At 39.5% G+C, this 23,977-nt stretch overlaps 1 protein-coding gene across 1 annotated transcript; it reads right to left on the minus strand.

Annotated features, from left to right (window-relative positions):
* Positions 1-6,306: 6,306 nt before the first annotated feature.
* Positions 6,307-21,763, minus strand: LOC132692286 (alcohol dehydrogenase class-3). Its single transcript, XM_060654579.1, has 9 exons — positions 21,645-21,763; positions 17,132-17,233; positions 15,393-15,534; positions 14,792-14,879; positions 10,879-11,098; positions 10,467-10,727; positions 9,668-9,803; positions 6,930-7,068; positions 6,307-6,617 (listed from the first exon to the last, which is right to left on the minus strand). The coding sequence occupies exons 1-9, from the start codon at positions 21,654-21,656 to the stop codon at positions 6,593-6,595; spliced, it is 1,125 nt and encodes a 374-aa protein (XP_060510562.1). The 5' UTR covers positions 21,657-21,763; the 3' UTR covers positions 6,307-6,592.
* Positions 21,764-23,977: the final 2,214 nt, after the last annotated feature.

Raw genomic sequence — 23,977 nt, forward strand, 5'->3', positions numbered from 1 at the left:
TGACCTGCGCCTATCAGTCTTTGAGCGCTTTCTTTTTGCTGTAGCAAGATGTTGTAAGTTTATTGTACAGCTTTCCTGTCTCACACTGGGACAGGCTGTTCCTCCAAGGAGCCCTCGTTCCTTTTCATGGGGAATGGTATTTGGAAATGAGGATCTGGGTGCTACTGGGTGTCCTTGTTGCCAGGCACTTTCAGGGAACAGAGCCAGGAAATGTACTTTTTATAAATCATGAATTCGTTCTGATACTTTCAAATCTAACACTAATCTTCCTCATCTTTTTCTGTTTCATATTTATATCTGCTTTATCCCATGGTGAGAACTTTGGTTCTGAACAGCATTAATATTTATTTGCTGGATTCTGTAAGACATGTAAAATTTAGAATTACTGTATCAAAATCACTACCAACAGTGAACTTAAGTGCAAAATTTGTGATTCTTGAAACTGTCTCACTAAGGGAGTATAGATTATTGGTTTGTTACTTGAAGTAATTTTATTCCTACTGTATCCTAAATTTCGTAAACTGTGAGCTCCTTTTTGACAATACAGTGCATCTTGGGGGCAAAAGGTACAGTAAGAGGAATGGGAAGGATAGTGATCTGGGAGTTAGAAGTATTGGAAAGGTTTGAGATAGTGTGGTAAGATTCTGTCTACATTTGGTGTTTGACCTCTACCAAACTCTGGAGCTATAAGAGGAGCACATGATACCACTTTGTAATGTAGGTGTGTGGCCCATTTTCCAGTAGAGAAAAACATCTGGGCATTATTGTCTTAGCAACAGATTGTTTCACAATGTAGGCTACATTATGCTAATACCCTAAAAGTTATTAATGTGTTGTTTCATTTTAAAAATGAACACCCAAGGAAAGGTTAGCTTAGCACAGGCTCCCCCACGTTTGAACCCTGAGGAGCAAGCAGCCTCTGGTGGCAGCCTCTCCTTTACCTCTTCTTCCTTTTGGTGCTAAGTATGAAAAAGAAAAATAGCGCTTTGTATTTGGTTATTTTGAGAAAAAGAAAGCAGGAAATAAGGTGGCCTTGGCTGCCTCTCATCATTTTGGGGACTGTGGAGGAGCAAAAACACAGCTGTCGGTCTATAGCGATTCTGTGGTTATATTGCAAAATGTGTCAATGCTGGGGTCTTAGCAAACTGTGCCAGTAAGTCCAGTGGAGCAGTGAAGAAGGCTTCCTGGAAAGGTATCAGTGATATGTTTGTTACGGCTCAAAGTCTTCTGGTAATTATTTTTTACTGATGTCTAGAACGTTTTTACCATTGTAAAACTTTTAGTAGAGGCATCGCTTACATCTCCTGGGTGCTTAGCCCTTTTCATGTTACCTTGGCCTCCTCACCTCACCCTCAAGAACAAACGTGCTAATACTTTTCCAAAACTTGTAGGTACATTTGTATTTTCGTGTCATGAGAAGAGCACAGGACCAACAGGACCCCAGGGCTCTGATTTCTCCAGTTTTTTATTTGGTTGCAAGACTAGGACAAATCCCTATACTTATCTATGGAGAGACCTATTTGTGGAATGATACCATTAGCAACTATTTTATTCTATATATAATGTGGCTATAAAGCAAATTTATTTCAGTAGTTGGGTCAGGGGTCAACAGAAAATTCAGGCCGGAATTTTTACTTTATTAGTCAATCTGATTCTGAGGAAACAAAATAGCCAAGGATAAGAACTTTTAGTCTGAAGATCTATGTTAGAGAAAGAGCAATAGATACTTACTTTAAAGCACATTTTCACTGTTTATGTTGCTTAATATATCCTGGTTTAATATATCCAGCTTCAGTCCATTTTTAAACTGGAGGTAGTTGACTAGCACTCCTTTCTTGAAAGGGGCTTGTGCAAATTTATCTCATCACAAGGAATTCTGATATGATGTCCACTTTGATAAAAATCAGTCCACCTTTTAAAAACCATCCCACCTACTTAGTGCCCATAAAGTTCCACCAAAAGAAATTTGTATAATGGAGGACTTTGTATGGCCCTGTTCACTTTGTAGTTGTTTCTTTAAAGACATGATTCCCTTAGTTCTATGCATTTATTATCTAAATATCTCTTTAAATATAATAAAATGTTCTCCAAATGTGTTTGTGGTATACTTTTTTCTAAAGGGTATTTGCTGACAATCCATCTGGCATGTGTATTGAAACAAAATTGGCTCAATCTACAGTTGTTTTTTTTTTTCCTGGGTCACACAGTGTCTCTAGGCCCAAAGAATTGTCAGTTACTTTAGGACTTTGATCACCAGCCTAATTGGCAGATTGGTAGCCAGGCAGAAAATGTTCTGAAGCATTCTGTGCATGGGAAACATGTTCCCTCTTTTCCAAATCAAAACACGTTTTGAGAATTTACTGACTATAAGTTTGCATTCAAATGGGATAAATGGAAAGAAATAGCATTATGTATATTTTTTGGAGTGTTTTTTGTTTGATGTAAGTTGTACACACATGAATGGTTCACTGTGACAGTTTGGGATGTAATGCAGTTTTTCCATCTCCGTCCCCCCAAACCTCATCATTCCCTAGGTTCCTACTTTATATGTTAGTTCTCTGCATGTAATAAAGAACTTGTTCCCAGACATGTCTGCAAATGGACTGTCTTACTCCAGTGAACAGTCAGGTTAAACAGAATAGCACAATATGCAAGCAAGATTTGAAAAGTGCTAACTAGGTACAGGAAAAATTTTCAGTAAAAAGTTGCTTAAAATTAGTTCCTAATACTGTAAAATTTTAGGTACTTAAGTTAAAAATACATTTTACTAACTTTCATCAAGTATATAGTGGGTTAGCCATTGTGTGTTAAAATTATGTATCTGTCCAAGAAAGCAGTTTAAAGATACTTAAATTCCCAACAATACTTTTCAGGTGGTAGACCTCCTAACTTTGGATAACCAGGATAGGCTTGCTGATGTGCATATAGTGAGTAGCTTTTAGCCCTGTTTTATCTATACTTTCTTCCAAAAACTGTATATGCTATTTCTTCCAAAAACAAAAACATTATACACAACATCCTAGGTGCCATCCAAGAGGATATATTAAAAGGATCTTGAAAAGGCTTTATAGTCCCATGATCCAAGAATCTTTATAGTAAGGATCATATAAACTTAACTCCCTCATTGGCCAGCTACAAAAGTTGGAGTTACATTGTTTTGATATTTTATTATTTTTTAAAAATAAAGCAATCATTTTTAAGGTTTTGTTGTTAATTTGAGAGAGACAGAGACAGAGTGAGTCAGGGAGGGGCAGAGGGAGACTCCGAAGCAGGCTTCACGCTGCTAGCACAGAGCCTGATGCGAGGCTTGAACTCATGAAGCTATGAGGTATGACCTGAGCCAAAACCAAGAGTCAGATGCTTAACTGACGGAGCCATCCAGGTGCCCCCATTATTTTATGTTAAAACGGCTTTACTTTTTCATGTAGGTGGGCATAAAAATGCCATCTCATTCGTGTATATACCTCATATATGAGAAGAAAACTAATGATGGAAAAAACTTTTTAGAGAATTATTAGCTCTCCTACATTATCACACTACTTGTCCATTTTCTTAGTGTGATTGCTCAAGGTGACAGATTTTGTTCCTGGAAGGCTAAGGCTAAAAAACAGTTAAAAGCCTATTTCCAGAGCTTTGGTAGAAGCTAGTTTTAATTTTTTCTTCCAGTTTTCTCAGAACAATAATTTGGGGCCATTTGGACCCCTAGTGCATCTCCAGCCCCCAAGGTAAAATGGGAGAGAAGCTAGGTTGCAATACCTGGTTCTACAAATGGCACTAGGTATCCAAAAAGGAGAGGTCATGACCATAATTGCTACCTTTCTATTTTTAAGTCAACTAAATAGTGCTCTCAGAAACACAAGCACTTACAGGAGCAATTAAGCCGTATCAATCAAAAGTATTTTTATTTTTAACGTTTAGTTATTTTTGAGAGAGTGTGTGAGTTGGGGGGGGGGGGGGGAGAGGGAGGGAGGGAGAGAGGGAGAGAGAGAGAATGAATTTGAAGCAGGCTCCAGGCTCTGAGATGTCAGCAGAGAGCCCCAATGCGGGGCTCGAACTCATGAACCATGAAATCATGACCTGAGCTGAAGTCAGAAGCTTAACTAGCCACCCAGGCGCCCCAAAAGTATTTTTAAAATAACAAAAAAACACATGGCTTCAATCCAACCAAAAGAACTATGTGCGTGGCATATCCGATGTGTTGACAGAACAGCAGTCTGCAATACACTATCATGTGGAAAAACCAAAAGAGCGCAAAATAATGTTAATAGTATTCCTTTGTGTAGTTTTAAAGGATATGTATATGTGCTATTCCGTGAATTGAAACTTCTGGGAAGATACATAAACTTTCTAGGAGTCAACCATTTTTTTTTTTTTTGTGGGAGGGGAATGTTGTGTTGCTCTTATATAATTTTCTGTAATTGAATTTTCTAACTCTTGGATATGTTGCTTTTATTTTTTTTCAACGTCAATGGATTACCTGGATGGAAGAGAAAGCATTTTTTGTTTGCTGCTTTATATTGCTCAGAATAAAAGAAAATCCTAAACGTTACTTAACAGCACCACAAAAAGACTGATAGATTTGATTATATTAAAATAAAAATATAAAATATATTAAAACATAAAACTGATGGAAGGACTGGCATCTACAAGAACACCTAAAAATTACTCAGAAAAAGATAATCCAACAGAAAAATGAACAAAGGATGTAAATAGATACTTTGCAAAAAAGGAAATACAGACGTATGATAGTACTTTAGTAACTGAGGGAAATGCAAACTGAAGTAATGAAGTATCATTTCACACTCATTGAATTTGTAAAGATTTCCAACCATTCTGAGGAACGATGTTGGCAGTTTCTAGTACAGATGTGCTTATCCTAGGATATACAGTTGGCTCTTGAACAATGCAGGGACTAGGTATGCTGACCCTCCATGCATTTGAAATTCACGTATTACTTCTGACTCCCCCAAAACGTTACTAATGGCTTACTGTTGACCGGAAGCCTTACTGGTAACAGTTGATTAACACATACATATTTTAAGTGGTATTCTTACAACAAAATAAGCTAGAGGAAAAAAAGTGAAGATAATCATAAAATACATTTACAGAACCATACTGTAAAAAAGCCATATATAAGTGAAATCTGTGCAGTTCAAACCTATGTTGTTCAAGGGCCAACTACACATCCTAAGTAATGAGGATTACTAACACAGTGAGCATGAGAAGGATGTACAAGAATGTTTCACCAGTGCCGTCAGCAATATAGAAACAGCTTTGGAAATAGCGTTAGGCCATCATTTGGGCAGCAGGTAAATTATGGTAGTTCATATAAGTGAATACTAATGCACAGTATTAAAATTAGTGAATGAGAGCATCACATGGATTAATCACAATGAGTAAAAAATGAAAGCTGCAGAATAGGACAGTTATCAGGTTTTCAATGCCGAAGACTAGAGACAGTTAATGGATACATATAGTAAGTGTGACAACATGTATGAGTGAAAAACACCAAATTCTGGGTGGTGAGGAAAGGATGTAAACAGGTATTTCACAAAAAACTTCTGGAGACGAAAGGCAATGTGGTGGTCTAGAGATGGTAAAATGTTAAGATTTGAAAAAGCAGCTGGGAACTTTGCAATTCAGTATGTATTTTTCCTATGCTTGAGAGAATTCAGAGCCACCACCTACACACATACACCTACTTAAGCACAGAGGGTAGCTTCATCAATGATGTTTAGTGCCCACTGTGGGCCAGATGCCATACTAGGAATTGTGGGGGGTGGGTCTCTTAAGTTTGAACAAGACATGGTTATCTGTTCTCAAGAATGTAATCTCACAGAGACAGCCCTGGGTTCTCATGAACTTTGCCACTGATGGTGAGGGAAATGTTATTTTTTATTTTTTAAATGTTTATTTTTGAGAGAGAGTGAGGGAGGGGCATAGAGAAAGGGAGACACAGAATCCGAAACAGGCTCCAGGCTCTGAGCTGTCAGCACAGAGCCTGGCTTGAACTCACCAACGGTGAGATCATGAGCTCAGCTGAAGTCGGACGCTTAACTGACTGAGCCACCCAGGTGCCCCGAGAAATGTTCTTTAGTAAACGGGCCAGAGACCGTTAAAAGTTAAACACAAGTTACCGTGGATGTAAGAAGGCAAGGCTAAGATACTCACCACTGCCCTGTTGCCTCTGGCTTTCCTTTATTTATTTTTTTATTTTTTTCTCTGGCTTTCTTTTAAAGAACGAAGATAACAAGTACGGGAACCATGAGAATGAATCCAGCATAAAACAGATCACAACTTCACACATATGTGGAAATTACTTTTATTATGTTAGACTGTTTCTTAATAAGCTAGCAATTATTCATGTGAAGGAGAGTTCAGAAAGCTAATTTAGGACTGTATCAGCTTTGTCCTTGATTAGAGATGTATGAATTATACACAAAATATCACTCCCTAGAATAGGTTACTCTAGAAGTAGTAGTAGAGAAGGTCTAAGAGACTGATCATGGAAGAGCTTCTCCCTGCTTGTCTGGTTGTTCCAGTTGGACCACAAGATTTAGGTGAAAGAATGGACATATGTTCTCTGTTGAATTTAAAGTTTTACAACAGTTCGAATGCTGTAAGAGAAGGAAGCAATAAACAGTTTTCAGTGATATCTTTTTTTTTAATGTTTATTTTTGAGAGAGAGAGAGAGAGAGGGAGAGGAGGGGCACAGAGGATCCAAAGTGGACTCTGTGGTAACAGCAGATGTGGGGCTCAAACTCCCAAACCATGAGATCATGATCTGAGCCAAAGTCAAGACGCTTTGACTGAGCCACCCAGGTGCCCCTAAATGATATCTTTTAAGACCACTAAAAGTATTTTTTTACCCTTCTCCATAAACCCCAAGTCATTACATTTTATAATATATAGCTAACAAGGAAGCTTACCTCTTTCCTGCATGCATCAGTTCAAAGGCTTCATTAATTTGGTCAAAAGGCAGATTGTGAGTCACAAATTCATCAACTTTTATCTTTTTGGACATATATTCGGATACTAACTTTGGGACACTTTCCACACTCTTCCATCCTAAAAGAAATCACACATGTATTCTTCCAACAAATCTTTGCAGTATGCTTATTACTTAGTGGGTGACAGACATTTAAGAGAATAAATTTTTGGAGCTAGAATGTATTATGTTAAATGAAATAAGTCAATCAGAGAAAGACAAATATATGATTTCACTCATATGTGGAATTTAAGAAACAAAACAGATGAACATTCGGGAAGAAGGAGGGAAAAAGAGAGGGAAACAAACCACAAGAGACTCTTAACCACCAGAACAAACTGAAGGTGGAGGGATCTGGTGGGAGATGGACTAGATGGTTAATGGATACTAAGGAGGGACTTGTGATGAATGCTGGGTGTTGCTAAGTGATGAATTGCTAAATTCTATTCCTGAAACCAATACTGCACTGTATGTTAACTAAAATTTAAATTAAAAAGAAAAAAAACCCTGATTTTCTCATCAATTAAAGAGGACTGAAAAACTTCAAAATTAGCATACAGAGAAAGAAGAATTTAATGTACATCTTTAGTTAAAAAAAGTAGTAAATGCCTTTTGAGTATTTTCCTTTTTCTGTGTTAAGATTTACTAAAATCTCATTAAGGTTTTAGCCAAGTGAGACTTCTAAGATACCAGGATAGAACTCTGAAGTCTTAGAATAAACTTATTTGGCTCCACAACAGCAAAGATTCTATAATTACGACATTTAAGGAAGAACAAACCTGATGTAATACAGGACTTTTATTTCTTTGGTCTTAAAGCTTTTTTTTTTTTTTTTGTTAAGTTTACTTATTCATTTGAGAGACAGAGAGAGAGAAAGAGTGAGCTTGAGTGGGGAAGGGGCAGAGACAGAGGGAGAGAGGGAATTCCAAGCAGGCTCCTCACTGTCAGCACAGAGCCCGATGCAAGGGCTTGAACTCACGAGTCGTGAGATCACGACCTGAGCAGAAACCAAGAGCCGGATGCTTAACCAACTGAGCCACCCAGGCACCTCTTATTTCTTTGGTTTTAAATTCAACAATGAAATTAGGGATAGCATCTCACACCAGAAACCGTGAAACTGAAAACAAAAGTGGGAAATTCTTAGCTATATAAGATTTTAAACAAAATTGGTGCTTCGATCTTTCACTTGTATTGAAAGAAGCAATAAATCAACAGACACCTTCCCACCTTTTACACCAGGGACACTTTGTAGCTCATTTCAAACCTCTTTTGAGCCTTTTCCAAATCTGCCTCCTTATATCCTCTACTAATTATTTTTCTCTTACAAATCGTAGGGCTTTTCCTTTCTCCTTTTTTTTAAAAAAAGTATTATTTATTTAATTTAAGTATGCTCCATGACCAATGTGGGGCTTGAACTCACAAGCCCGAGACCAAGAGTCACATACGCTACCAAATGAACTAGCCAGGTGCCCCCTTCTTTAAATCCCCGGTAACAAGACAAGTACAGCCACCTCTATTTGTTAGTCCAAAACTTCTATTTACATCTGTGGGTCATATGTTAACAACACCCATCACACCTCAATACTCCAGCTTCTTTCCCAACTAGCATGTGCTGGGGTGATGAGGCTTCGGTGAGAGGTTATGATCAACCCCCTGGCTCAGTCTCCCAGGCTTAAAATGTCCTTTCAAATACAGCTAAGGACCTGAGAGGATGTGTGGCTTTAAAAGTCTGTTCTGATATACTCAAGTGAGGCATACAGCTCGTTGGAAAGGCGAGGTTAGTCTGCATGACATTTTTTATGGTGAATTCTATAGTATAAAGGCAGAAACTTCGGCCAAACCCCCTCATACCCTCTTGATCTTTTCCTCTGGCCTTCAAAAAACCTGGCATGATAGGGGATCTTAAGAAACACCTTAAGTTCAGATTATGGAAAATTCACGCTAAGTGTTTTTTTTCCCTAAGAGGATGGTGAGAATATAAATATACTTTTTTAAAAAACCTACAAAAACTTTAGATTTCATTCATGCACACTTGTTGGAATATACAGGCATGATCTGTGCCTCCTAGGTGAGCAACTAGCAAAACAGATGGAAACTGTTTCTCAGCATTCTATCAGTAGTTAGGCAACCCCAAACCACCATGCGCTTTTTAGGACCACAAAAGGGGAAAAATGATCAGTCTGGCAGCTTTTCATTTCTGTTATAAAGTTTTGTCTAATACAGTATTTTCAGTTGAAGACTTTGTATTGGTTACTACTGAAATCAGTACTGTTTAGACAAGAGGTATTATTACATCCAGCGACAACCAGACACTCTGGAAAATGAGCACAAATGCCGATAACCTCTTTAAGTCCATAACATGAGTGTGGCTGACAATGCTGTTTGTATCCCTGGAACCTACTTCTAACTTCTGCCCTAACCCCCAACTATTTCCTCATTAACAGGATACTGATTTTTTGTGTGTAAAAAGTGGGTCTCCTGCTTCAGAGGAAGTTGAGTATCTCCCCAGCCCCAGGGGTGAATACTGACTGAATGTGAAGCCCTCCTATTAAAATAGCTATGCAACAACTTAATGATGAAGGTAGCCCATGAAAATTCTTAAAACAAAAAATCAGCCTGGGATTAAAATTCTGCCGATGGAAATGACAAAAGAGAAAATGTGCTCACCCATTAACTTACCTCCAAAGGCAGTGCCTTTCCACGTGCGGCCTGTTACCAGCTGAAACGGGCGAGTGGCGATCTCTTCACCCGAAGCAGCTACTCCAACCACCACGCTGACTCCCCAGCCTTTGTGGCAGGCCTCTAGCGCTGCTCTCTGCAGGAAAGAGAGGACCAAATCACAGGAGTCAGTGCATTGTGCCGGCCATCTCTGCTTCCCCAGTAAGTAACTTTTGGGGGAAGGGTGGTGGCACAGAGCTTTTTTTTTTTTTTTTTTTTAAAAAAATGACAACAAAAAGATCAAACTGAATACTTAGTCAATGTAATTTTATTCAAGTTTTAATAAGGTAATTAAAAAATGTATTAATCTGGCTAAATACTAACACAAAATGAAAGAATTTAAAGCTTTTATTTCCTGTCTAGTTTTAAAAGTAAATCCTAGTTAAAAATTCTAAAGACTTTAATAAAGGAAGCAAGGTGGAGAATAGTACTATTTTGCAGAGGATTGACTTTATGTCAAGTAGGTGCATTTTGCACCTGAGGAAACTGAGGTGTAGAGAAGCTGTTGCTCAAGGTTAGTAAAGCAGATATACAGTTGACCCTTGAAAAACACACAAGGGTTGGGAAGCTGACCCCCTACCCAGTCGAAAAGTCACGTTAACTTTTGACTCCCCCAAATTTAACTAATAGCCTTCTGCTGACTGGGAGACTTACCAGCAATATAAACAGTCGATTACCAGCTATTCTGTATATGTATTTCGTACTCTAGTCTTACAATAAAGTAAGCTAGAGAAAAAAAAGGAATGCAGCTAAAACTTACCATGACTTTCACGTTACCAATGCACTCAAAGGAGTAGTCCACTCCCCCGTCAGTCATTTCAACGAGCACTTCCTGGATGGGTTTACTGAAGTCTTGGGGGTTAATACATTCAGAGGCTCCAAACTCCTTGGCCCGTGCGAATTTATCTTTATTGATGTCCACACCAATGATCCGGGATGCACCAGCCACCTTACAGCCCATGATAACCGCCAATCCAACTCCTCCTAGGCCAAAGACGGCACAAGTAGAGCCAGGCTCCACCTAATAGTAAACATAGTTTGTAAGGCACTCATTGCACGAGAGTCAAGGAAATCACTAGGTTTCTAACACACTGGGCCAATTTCACTATTCCAGCAAAGCTCCAATGTATCAAACTAGAAGGCGGAAGCTAAAACCCGGGCCAATCTCTTACCTTGGCAGTGTTCACAGCAGCACCATAACCAGTTGAAATTCCACAACCCAGAAGGCAGACTTTATCCAAAGGTGCTAAAGGATCAATTTTAGCAACAGAGATATCAGCCACAACTGTATACTCCGAAAATGTGCTGGTTCCCATGTAATGTAAAATTGTCTTTCCTTTGCAAGTAAATCTGCTAGTACCATCTGGCATTAATCCTTTCCCTTGAGTAACTCTAAAGAAAATAAAAAAGGAGAAAGGCAGGGTAAAATCGGGTTTTTCAAAACCCATAGGAAAAAAAAAAACCAGTTTTAAATATGACAGGTAGACAGGAAAGTGTGCTAAGCCCCAAAGTCAGATTTCTACTGTATTTATTAATAATTTAGCACCTTTCAGCAATGCCTTATTAGAAAACCTTACAAAAGACTTATAATCCTACATATCTTTTCCAACATTCAATATCCTTCTGGATCTTGTTGTCAGGGTATTGAGATAAAATTTAACAGATACAACTTATGGATCAGATGAAATAATTTGAAAATTCCATCACCGGCGTGCCTGGGTGGCTCAGTCAGTTAAGTGTCGGACTCTTGATTTTGGCTTAGGTCATGATCTCACAATATGTGAGTTGAAGCCCCGTGTGAGGCTCTCTGCACCTTCTCTGTGTGCTCTCTCAAAACAAACATTAAAAAAAAAAAAAAAATCCATGAAAAAACTATGAGCAAATATAACTTCTTAGAGCATACAGCCCAAACCAAAATCTACACAGAGATTATGAGCAATTATGCAGATTAGGTGATGAAAACAGCCAAACTGGCTGATTTAGATCTTTCAGGAGGCTTTGTTAAAAGGCTAACAATCCTCAAGGATTGAGGTTATCTCTTCTTTCTCTATAACTTTGTCTGTTGCCTGTGTAGTTGGTAACACTAATAAAAGATAAAGGAAAAGAAAAAAGCTCACAAAAGCAACTGGTATGATCAATAGTATCAAAAATTATTTTTGATATTCTAAATAAGTAATGTAATGTCTTGCTTAGGAATGCAGGTCCTAAAGTCAGACACACTTGGGTCAAATCCTCTGTGATCGTGGGCCAGTTAATTAACCTCTGTGGCTTAGTTTCCTCACTAAAAAATGGAGAAACAATCATATCTCAAAGATTGCTATAAAATCAAATGAGGTGTTATGGAAGGCATTAACATTGTGCCTGGCACAGAGTGCTTATTAAATATTTATTATTTTTCAAAATAATGCACTATAATTTGATGTTCGTTCTTAGGCTAATCCTTTGGAATAAACAGGAATAAACAAATACACACATGAAAATAGATTGCCTCTAGACTCAAGAGTAAATACATTTCCTTTGAGAAAAAAATATGACCAGAAACAAAAAACAAATCTGTGACAAAGCTCTACCACAGATAACTGTTGTATCTTTAAGAGCAACTTAAGTTTGTTCACCCTTCCTTAATGCAAGAAATCACTTCTACCTCAGAGGAGTTTCTTGAACAAAAGGTGATGTGGGATACATTTCATGCTCTGAAAGGACTTGTCCCTCTGAAAGGCTACAGGCAGCCACAAAAAGGCCAATACCATTATTATACTTGATATGTCTCAAGTTATTAGACTGCGTTTGAAATTACCTTTCAAAATGAGATTTTGGTTCTAGCTTTGCCAAAATTAACTGGACTTCTGTTATATAGTGAATGACATCTTGTTTCCCAAAAATAGAATTTTGTCAATGGCACTAGAAAACAAATTCAAGAACACACGATCTTTTACGTATGACCCAATCTTCTAAGTCATGGACCCAGCTCTAATGTGTGTGTGGGGGTGTGTTCCCTTATATGTAACATTAAGCAATTCTTGGGACACCAGCAAGGTGTCTGGCAATTCAACTCAATTCTGACACTAGCCACCTGGAGACAGCATCAGATCCCACAGGTTAAGGACTCAGTCCTAGAAGACTGCCCCCTACCTTTCACTTCAGATGCCAGCTGCAAGGCAGAAACTGTTACCAGTGCTTCTGACCCCAATGGCTACAGATTGGAGTTTCCAAAGATTTTCTTCCTCAGGTTCTTTTAATGTCCTAGAATGGCTCGCAGAACTCATGGAAACACTTATGTTATTATTTTTAAAAGTTTATTTATTCATTTTGAGAGCAAGTGAGAGCATGGGAGGTGGAAAAAGAGAGAGAGAGAATCCCAAGCAGGCTCCATGCTGTTAGTGCAGAGCCTGATGCAGGGTTTGAACTCACAAAACGTGAGATCATGACCTGAGCCGAAATCAGGAGCTGGAGGTTTAACCAGACTGAGCCACACAGATGCCAGTTTTTATTTACTTATTTAATTTTAGAGACAAAGAGCGAGCACAAGCGAGGGACAGAGGGAGGGTGAGAGAATCTTAAGCAGGCTCCACACCCAGCACAGAGCCCCAGTGCAGGGCTTGATCCCATGACCCCAGGATCATGACCTGAGCTGAAATCAAGAGTTGGACGCTCAACTGAGTCACCCAGGTGCTCTTTAAGTTATTGAAGGATACGATAAAGGATATGAATCAACAGCTAGATGAAGAGATGCATAAGATAAAGTATGGGGAAAGGCTGAGGAGTTTCCATGCCCTCTCCAGGTATGTCACTCTCCTCAATCTACACGTGTTCACCAGCCCCAAAGCTCTCTGAACCCAGTCCTTTTGGGATTTTATGAAAGCTTCATTATAGCCATGACTGACTAAGTCACTGGCCATCGACTGATTCAACTTCCACGCCTCCTTTTCCTTACCAAAGGTCAGGCCACCCCTAGGTTACCTAAGGGCTTTCCAAAAGTCCCCTTCGTTAACATAACAAAGGCACTTTTATAGCCCACATCACAGGAAATTCTACTAAATTTTAATAGCTATGAGCCAGAAACCATGGCAGAAGACCCCAATACATATGAGAAATATGTATCTGGTTATCTGAATGAAATCACAATACTGCATCCAGCAATTCCAATCCTAGGAAAATACCCAAGAGAAAGTAGTCACATATTCACTAAGAGCTATGAATAGGAATGTTCACAGCAGCGTGAATCACAACAGCCCCAAACATTTGAGCAACTTAAATGTCCATCAGCAGGGGAATGGATAGAGATAAATGGATGTATATTTGGAATGATAAAAAAGAGGTGATTCACAGAGCAACTTAAACACATTTCACAGACATTATGAGGAAACCAAACAAAAGAGCACACAGTATGTGATTCTATTTATATGAAGTCCTGTAGTGAAAGAAATCAGAATAGTGGTTCCCTTTGAGAGAGGCAGGTACTGAAGCGCAAGGGATATGAATGACTTTGTAGGGTGCTGGAATGGTTCTCTACGTTGATCTGGGTGGTTATAACCATTAGGTGTGTATATACATAACAATTCATTGAGCTGTACACTTAAGGTTTATAGTACTTTATTACATATGTTTTACCTCAGTAAAAAGGGGAATACAACATCTTAAACTGCCTCAAAGAATAGTTAAGTGCTGTTACCTTATTACAATAAAGTAACTAGCTTTTCTGTGTCAAGGGGTTAGGTTATCTCTTGTAGTCTTCCTAGTAACCTTATGGGTTTCACTACTTTGATTTCATGGATAATAAAATGGCTCACAAAAAAGCTTCTATTTAATTTCTTAAGCATGTCCCTCCTTAATATACGTTCTGGCAAGTTTAGACGAATGTTATGGAAGAAGAATGGGTTCAGAAAATTCTGTTTTATCTAATAGCTGATGATATTGGGCACACCACTTAATTTGAATCTTCATTTTTTCATCTATGAAAACGGGGATAACCAATGATAGTGAGGCTGCCATAAAACTGGAATGAAATAATTCATGGAGAATGCTCTGTATAGACTGCCACACAATTACTTATTATTTTAAGGACCAAATAACAAAGATACTAACCTTATCTTCTGGCAAAGGTTTGTCTTAGGGTTTAGACAAAATTTGCATTCTCCACACTGTGGGATGTAGAGTGGGATGACAGTATCGCCTGGGAAACAAATGCAAAGACGTTATTCTGAATAGGTGACATCTGTTTCTAAATGGATACATCAGCCTCTGCAAATCCCCACTCCTCATGTGGCTTTGCAAGGTTAACTTCAACTCAGAACTTTACCTACATAACATCATTCAGACACTGCCTGACTATGCAAAAAACACAAGTTTCAAAATTTTTATTGAGATAAAGCTCTTAAACTGTACTTGGAGAACAAGGTCATGGGCTTTAAAATACTGACTCACTGATGAAATCTTTAAAAATTCTTGTTTAATTGGTCCAAACTGGCTTTGGAAATATACTTAGTTTCAGATGACAGTAGCTTGCAAAATCAGAAAGAAAAAAAACCTCTCAAATATTTGTGCTTCCTAGATAAGGAATAAAATTCTTCCTGAAAAATGACTCAGGTGATAACTTGTTTGTGAAAGAAACAATGTATAAAAATAATTTCCTTGTAGAAATAAATTGAAATTATAAAATTAAGAGTGGTTCAGACATCCTCCTTACCTGCCTTCAGGGTAGTAACTCCTTCGCCAACACTTTCCACGATCCCAGCCCCTTCATGTCCCAAGATCACTGGAAAACTCCCCTCAGGATCAGCCCCACTCAGGGTATAGGCATCGGTGTGGCAAACTGCAGTGGCGATAATCTAGCAGATCAAGAGCATTTAAGGGTGTTTGCTTGCAATCCAGAGAGATACAGGTCAAAGGAAAGGCATTTTCAATACCACATTTCAGTGATTCTAAGATACATTTGTTTCATATTTTAATCTTTAAAATCAGCAAGTGTTTACAATCTGTGGTATCTTAACAATTGGAAATGGCAGCATTTTTTTAGTGATACATAAAAGTAATGGTGTGTTTATATGCAAAGACACATGGTATATCTATCCCTTTTCAGTGCATGCTAGCAAAAGAAGGTGAACAAGGTGATTTTATGGGCACTGTGCCTACAGGTGTGGAGAGAACATGACCTGTGTACAAAGCGGGAGGAGCCCATTTCACTGCTGGGATCCTTGTGACTGTTGGCAAATGTGACTCCTAAGAAGGTATGGACTACTGCAGAAATATGCCTGCCTGCTTATTAGGGCCAAAATTCAGAGCTTTTAGTGAAACCAACTCCCTTTTTAGCAGCCACACACAATTACTACTTAAACAGCCTTTTATTCTTATCTGGCTTTTAAGTAGGTTATCTTTCTAAACCATTTAACGCACAGAAAGGAAGTCTTGGAGTGTTTATATTTATGCTTCTTTGTCTCTCACCCATGTACCTGCTCTCAAGGTAACATTCTTTGCCATTTGTTTTGTTTCCCAGGGAAGACAGTGCGCCCCATAAGCTCATCTTAGTATATCCCAGGACATATTTTCTTTTTCAGTGGCAAAATCACAATCAGGTTCATTTCTGAACTTAAAGAAAAACATATAAACTGTCATAAGTCTGGGTTGCAAAAGATCTTAAGAAATTATTTGGCCCTGGGCTCTGCAACCTGCTATTTGATCCCTGGGAGCATGAGCATTTGTTTGGAGGTAGGATGGGGAAAGGATACTCTAATTCACAGCAAAAAAGAGCTTATTTTTTTCTAGGATGTTAGTTTCATTCAACGGTTACTACTTTAAAGTATTAATTTTACATCAAAACAAGTGTAGAATGCTATAAATATCCAGTTGGCTGCCTTGTGCAATACTGTTCTCTCCAAGGGTAACTTCATTTCTCTGACACAGCAGAGGCCGAGAAGCACTAGACTAATGAATCCCCTGAACCCTGCTCTTGCCTGCAAGGGTCAGTACATTTTAAAGCTCTCCAAGCAAGCGGACTTCACTTGCTTGTTGTTCCAATCAAATCAGGAACCTCTTCCCAAATCTTATTTGAAACCTCTGCTAACAAAACTGAAGACCATTTCTTCTTTTGTTTCTAATGTGTCATCATACATTTTAAATTATGGGCTTGGCAGAAAGGGGGAGCATCCTATAAAGTCATCTTAAACACAGGCTACAGAAGAAAGAGTGCAGTTATCCAGTGATCCATGGGGAAGACTGCTTAGCTCACCATCAAAAGCTAAAAAGAGGGACAGGAGTGCTGCAAAAGTGAAGCAGGTAAAGTAAGAGGAGGATGTTGTGATTCCCAGGTTGGAGGACTTTCAATACTTTGTCTTTAACGCTGTCCTTGGGGATTTATCCACAGAGGATTCATTTATCCAGAGACCTCATTGTAAGTCTCCTTTTCCAGTGCTCTCAATATATCATTACCTTAATTCGCACTTCATGAGCCTTTGGGGGTGCCACCTCTACCTCCTCTATAGAGAGAGGTTTTCCTGCCTCCCAGGCAACTGCAGCCTTGCACTTGATAACCTGAGATCAGGGAAAAAAGAGAGCAAGTTGTTTATCCTCCTGCACTAATAATCAACTACTTATTTAGATCCTGACTACTAATCTTAGAAAACATATCGCAGAATCACAAAAACCATAACCTCTAAGTGATATGGAGAATTATTTTTCATGTTTTTAAGATTATTAGTTTAAAATTAATTTTTTTTTTTTTTTTTTTTTTTTGAGAGAGACATGGAGAGCAAGTGTGCGTGAACAGGGGAGGGGCAGAGAGAGAGGGAGAGCGAGAATCTCAAGCAGGCTCCACACTCTCAGTGCAGAGCCCAATGTGGGGCTTGAACCTACCAAACATTAGATCATGACCTGAGCCAATGTCAAGAGTTGGATGCTTAACCAACTGAGCCACCCAGGCACCCCTTGCATGTTTTTAGATTTCATATAAGTAATGTTCACTAAAAAAATTTAATTCAGATGACTACATGGTCAGTTGTAAAAGCCTCTTTTGGTTAAGTTTTATTAGTCAAATATTTAACGATCTTCTAGGAGTACGTTAAAAATACAGGTTCTGGGGGCACCTGGGTGGCTCAGTCGGGTGAGTGTACAACTTTAGCTCAGGTCATGGTCTTGTGGTTTGTGGGTTCGAGCCTCGCGTCGGGCTCTGTGCTGACAGCTCAGAGCCTGGAGCCTGCTTCGGATTCTGTGTCTCCCTCTCTCACTTCCCCTCCCCCACTTGTGCTCTGTCCCTAAATAAAAATAAATATTTAAAAAAGTTAAGATCAATACAGGTTCTGGAGCATCTAGGTGGCTCAGTCGGATAAGTGTCAGACACTTGATTTTGGCTCAGGTCATGAGCTCATGGTTCCTGAGTTTCAGCCCCACGTCAGGCAGACAGCACGGAGCCTGCTTGGGATACTTGCTCTCCCTCTCTCTCTCTCTCTCTCAAAATAAATACTTTAAAAAAAAAAATACAGGTTCTAAGACAATCTGATTCAGTAGGTCTGCCATAGGATCCAAGGGTTCTGAATGCTTAACACGTACCCTATGGTATTCCTTTACTAAAGCTAGTTTAAGTTAACACTGGTTTAGTGCAAAACTGCAAGGTGGGAAGGAGCATAAGGAGGATCAGAATGGGAGAATTTTAAAACACTGTATTTAGGGGCACCTGGGTGGTTCAGTCGGTTAAGCATCTGACTCCCTTATGTCTGCTCAGGTCATGATTCCATGGTTCATGGGATTGAGTCCCATGTTGGGCTCTGTGATGACAGTGTGGAGCCTGCTTGGTATTCTCGCTCTCCCTCCCTCTCTCTCTGTCCCCTTCCCTACTCACATTTTTTCTCTCAAAATAAATAAACTTAAAAAATTACTGTTATCTACCCCTTTTAACTGTGCTATATAATACAATTGCCCCTTGCCATGTGTGCCTTTCAAGCTGAACTGATATAAACTGTAAGTGTAAAAGATACACAGATTATGAAGACATAGTAAAAAAAAAAAAAAAAAAAAAAGTAAAAGTATTTCAATACTTAAAAAGTATTAATTACATGTCAAGGCAGTAATTTGAATACGGTAATTCCTCTTTATCTGTAAAGGATACATTCTCAGACTCCCGTGGATGTCTGAAACTATATATATGTTTTTCCTATGCAAACATATCTATGATAAAGTTTAATTTATAAATTAGAAACAGTAAATTAACAAAATTATATTGTAGTAAGTTATGTGAATAGTCTCTCTCTCAAAATCTTATTGCATTATATGTATGTACTCCTTCTTCTGCTGATGTTGAGATGATAAAATGCCTACCTGGTGAGATGAAGTGAAGTGAGGGACGTAGGCATTGTGATGTAGTGTTAGGCTACTAATGACCTTCTGACAATAGGTCAGAAGGAAGATTACCTGCTTCTGAACTGCAAATGACTGCAGGTAACAGAACCCGTGGAAAGTGAAACTGCGGATAAGGGAGGGATTACTGTATAATGGATTAAATTTTAATCAATTTTATTTTTTATTATTCATTTTTTAACCCAATTTTAATGTGGCTACTAGAAAAAAAATTCCAAGCTAATTAGCTAGAAATGCTAACTTCAAGCATAGCATTGACTTAGAAATTCTAGTCAGTACTAGAATTTAGTACTAGGCCTCCTTTACTAGAGCATCAGGTGTAATGAGGAAAGGTAAAAAAAAAAATTTTTATTGAAGCATAGTTAATATACAATATTGTATTAGTTTCAGGTGGACAACATATCAATCTGATGTTTATATACATTAAGAAATGATTACCATGATAGGTCTAGTTATCATCTGTCCACCATACGGTTATTACTATATTATTGACTTTATTCTCTATGTTGTACTTTATACCCCCATGACATCTTTATTTTAGATCTGTGAGTTTGACCTCTTAATCTCTGTCACCTATTTTGCATTCCCCCCACCCCCAAAAGTTTTGAGCAGTTCACAAAATGCTTATGAAACGTGTTGACAGAATAAAGGATGCAAACTGCTGGGTTTATAGGAGACAGACCTGAAAGTCAACACTTACAAAAAGGGTAAGTTAAAGGGAGAGGCACAAAGTGGAGAAAGAGTGTTAACTTTCATTGGTGGGTTTGAAAAAACTTTACTTTTAACTAGGATACCCAAGGATGAGAAAAAGTTAGTTACAAATCATAGTAATTAAACACCTACAAATATAAAAAGCTATTGTGAGGAGTAAATGAAAATGAATAAAAACTCACTAATATAGTGCTTGGCATAGTGTAGCTTTGCAGAAACAAATAGTATTCATTAGAACTAGAACAAAGAGTGGAGGAAAAGCAGAGTTGAACTATATAGAGAGCTGAGTGGCTTGTGTAAATTGGTGAGGCTGGAAATTGTTATTTTTAAAATTAAAGGGTAGATACTAAATCTTATGGTAAAAATATGCAGACATTGCATTAGAATGTTTTCACCTCAACTGACCATAAATCTCAAAACAAAATCACAAAGGTCAAATTCAAAATAGTCACATATTCTAGAGAATTTAGGCAACAAGAATAAATATAATTCATCCATATTTTTTTTTTTAGTAAGGGGGAAGAGGGATACAGAGAATCTTATGCAGGCTCCATGTTCAGTGAGGAAGCCCAATGGGGACTTGATCCCTTGACCCTGGGATCATGACCTGAGCTGAAATCAAGTCAGATGTTCAACCGACTCAGCTACCCAGGTGCCCTAATTCATCCATAATCTAAGTTCTTTTTAAATTAGAAAAAAATTTTGTTTTAAATTTTATTTATTTTGGGAAAGAGCGCATGAGAAGAGGGGCAAAGAGAGGGGAGAGACAGGATCCCAAGCAGGCTCCATCCTGGCAGTGTGGAGCTACAGGTAGGGCTCAATCCCACCAACGGTGAGATGAGGACCTGAGCCCAAACCAAGAGTCAGATGCTTAACTGACTGAGCCACCCAGGTGCCCCAATAATCTAGGTTTTTATACTCCCTTCCCCTATTTTAAGGAATGCTTGAGAGATTTTTTTCCTTTTAATGACAATTCTAAAACAAAGCTCCACCCTAAATCTACTTTGCCCTACTTCAAATATGATCACAGGATAATTTTTCACCTTCTCCAAATAAAGGCACTTCGTTATAAAGAAAAACAACTTGCCAGTTTGTTGAGTATGAAAGATCGTTTAGCGTTTACCATTTCTTTTCAACCTCAACATTTAATGTTATAAATCTTTCTAAAGTTTGCAAAACATTAAAACACTAAGCAACTTTAGCCTGATTATTCACGTTACTCGTGCATTTCTGCCTTTCTTTACTGTCTAAAGTATATTTCAGGAACCTGGAACAGTTCTTTGCAAAGGGACAGGCCTGGCTCACTATCTTAATGTGACCACTAAGGTCGACCAACCTCTTAAATCTCAATTTTTGGTGTGCAAAATGGGGACAATACTCGCAGAAGCGTCACGGTAGGATTAAAAGAGGAAAGTTCTGGTGCCTTAAGTGCTCAAAAATGTTACTACTGAAAGGGACCCAGGAGCCTTCGCCAAATACATTCTTTAGTGGCACCATAATTATTCAATTAACAATTATAGTCATGAAACACAACAACCTAAGGGTTAGGAGCACGGGCTCTGGCTGTGGTTCTGCTACCAGCAAGATGACTCCATGCAAGTTACTTATTTTTGCAAACGCAAAGCGTGAACGCTCTTAAACCTTTTCTACCGCCCCCTCCCCCCTCGGGCTGCCCCAAAAGCCTCGAAACCTTTCAAGTAAGGAGCCCAAAGACTCTTTCCCTTCCTTCCCGCAGAGCAGCTTGCCCGAGGCACCGTTTCAGATCCGGCAGCTGATATCAGCCTACGGGCCGAGGCCCCGCGCAGTCAAGCGACCGGGTTCCATCCCAATTTTTCCTTTCTCCTCTTCCCTGGGCCCGGTCGCGCTGCCCAGCCAACCCTACCTGGTTCGCCATGTCCTCGGACTCCGGTCAGTGAGGGGTAGACATCCGGGGTGGGGCGCACGGGGCTGGGGATGTGGGCGGGACGTGCGCCCAGCGCAGGGGGGCGCGGCGTGGGCGGGGCGTGCTCTCAGCGTGGTCCCGCCGCCGCCTGCTCCGGGGGGCGGAGCGTGAATACAGCGCTCGCTAGGCCAGTCTGGCACGAAGGGAAGTGCCTGAAGTGTGACGCCGCTGGCGTTGTAGCTCGCGCCCACGTGGTGTCGCCTCCAAAGCTGGAGGGGTTTGCGCCAGGCTGGAGGGCGGCGGCTTTGTGGCAGAAACCTGCCGGCTGGATGCAAAACATCTGTGTCAGGAAGGGGTTTTCCCCGTGTAACGTTAGCCCAGGCAGCGTAGATAAGGCTTATGAAGCACACATGTGGAAGGTGAGGGACCAGGAATTTAACTGGAAGCACGTGAGAAAGAGGACTGCACCATTCTGTGCGCCTTCTACACTGTGTGCGCTGTGACTTGAGGGCACGAGTAAGATCGAGCCCTTCAAAGGACTCTCCAATGATGGGAAAACTGAGTTGGGAGAAGAATGATAAAGGGGAGACGATGGAGGTACCCATTCGGGAAACTTCTAAAGGCACTATTCCAGCTGCTTTTGAAGGGTGAGTAGGATTTTTAGAGGTTGGTAGAACACAGGAAGAAACCTGCAAGGAGTACTAGTGAACGAAAAGCCTCCAGAAAGTGAACGTGTTTGATATGGTGTGGTTTAGGAGTGGCCAGAGTGGAGAGAGAGGGAAGAGGGGAATATTTGTCAGTTTACTGTTAAACTCTGATTATTGTGGATGCTGAATTATTTTAAGATAGGTCTACCAGACCACTCTTTCTCTGCTTCTCAGTCTTTTTCCTGGCTCTTTCTGCTCAGTCCTAAGGGCTGGTGATCTAAAAAAATTATGTCCAGGGGCGCCAGGGTGGCTCAGTGGGCTAAGGGTCTGACTTCCACTCCGGTCATGATTTCATGGTTGGTGAGTCCTAGCCCCGCTTTGGGCTCTGTGTATGCAGCTCAAAGCCTTGAATCTGCTTCGGAGTCTATGCCAACCACCCCACCGCCGCCTCTGCCCCTCCCCTGCTCATGCTCTGCCTGTCTCTCTCTCTTAAAAGTAAACATTAAAAAAAATTCTGCCTATTATCTTTACCTTCACTCCACCCTCTCATCTACATTCTGAATTTTAACTTCTTTTTATTTAAGAACAGCTTCTAGGTTATGAACAAGGATGGCTGTGGTGAACTCCAGGCTTGGGCATACAACTGCTTACTAGATATGTCTTCATTTGTCATCTTTTCTCCTTAAAGGAACTCTTCTATCTTTCTGTGTCCCCACCATCCACCTACTTGCCCCAGCCAGAAACCTGGAAATCACTTCTCCCTGTCCCTGCATTCCTTAGCACCTGCATTCAATCTGGCACCAAACTCAAAATACCTCTCACATTTTGTGTCCCCGGCCCCCCACAACTGTTGCTGCTGCCTTAGTTCAGGGTCTCATTATGTCTTACAGGATTTCTGAAAAAAGCCTCCTATCTGATGTTTTTGTTTTTAGGCCCCTGAATGTAATGCATTTCCAACTAATGCCCCCTTAGTGATCTTTCTGAAACATACATGAATTCATGCCATTTCCTTTCACCTTTTATAGTTTTTGAGTGCTGTGGATTATAAGGAAATAAATGTCATTCGACTATTTAAAAATCTTCAAGGGCTGAGACAGGGATAAAATCCAGATGCTAGCTGGGCCAGTCAGGTTCATACATAACATGGTTCCTGCTTATCTCTACATCCTTATTTTTTGCTATTCCACTACACAGATCTCAAAACAACCTTATGGAACACTTGACTTTTCTTAAGAGGACTGTTCTCTTTTTTGATTCCAGGCATTTGTTGTGATAGAATATCTGCTTGGAATGTAGCAAGCGTGTTTTTTTGTTTGTTTTTTTTTTTTTTTTTTTTTTTTTAGTGAAAGAAAGCTTTTAACAGAGAGTTAATGTTCTTTTCCCAAATGTTGATATGTTGTCTATCTTTTGGGAGGAAACATTTGCATTTTTGTAGTGCCTTGCTAGTTTGCTAGTTTCTATTCTGGCATGTAAGGAGGTTGAAAGTTGTCACTCCATCCTACCAAGTAAAAAGCTGAACAAATGAGAAATCAAAAACTCTTTCTTAGATCTGTCAGAGAATTGAGATCACAGAGCAAGCTAATAACCCCAGAATTGGAGAGTCAAATGGGTGCAGAGAATCACAACTTATTGGAGAAGAAACTTACCTTTGGGGGAACCAGTATTGGCTTTGGAAAATGTGAAGTG

Source organism: Panthera onca, chromosome B1 (genome assembly GCF_046562875.1).
Source record: "Panthera onca isolate mPanOnc1 chromosome B1, mPanOnc1 haplotype 2, whole genome shotgun sequence".
Classification (NCBI taxonomy): Eukaryota; Metazoa; Chordata; class Mammalia; order Carnivora; family Felidae; genus Panthera; species Panthera onca.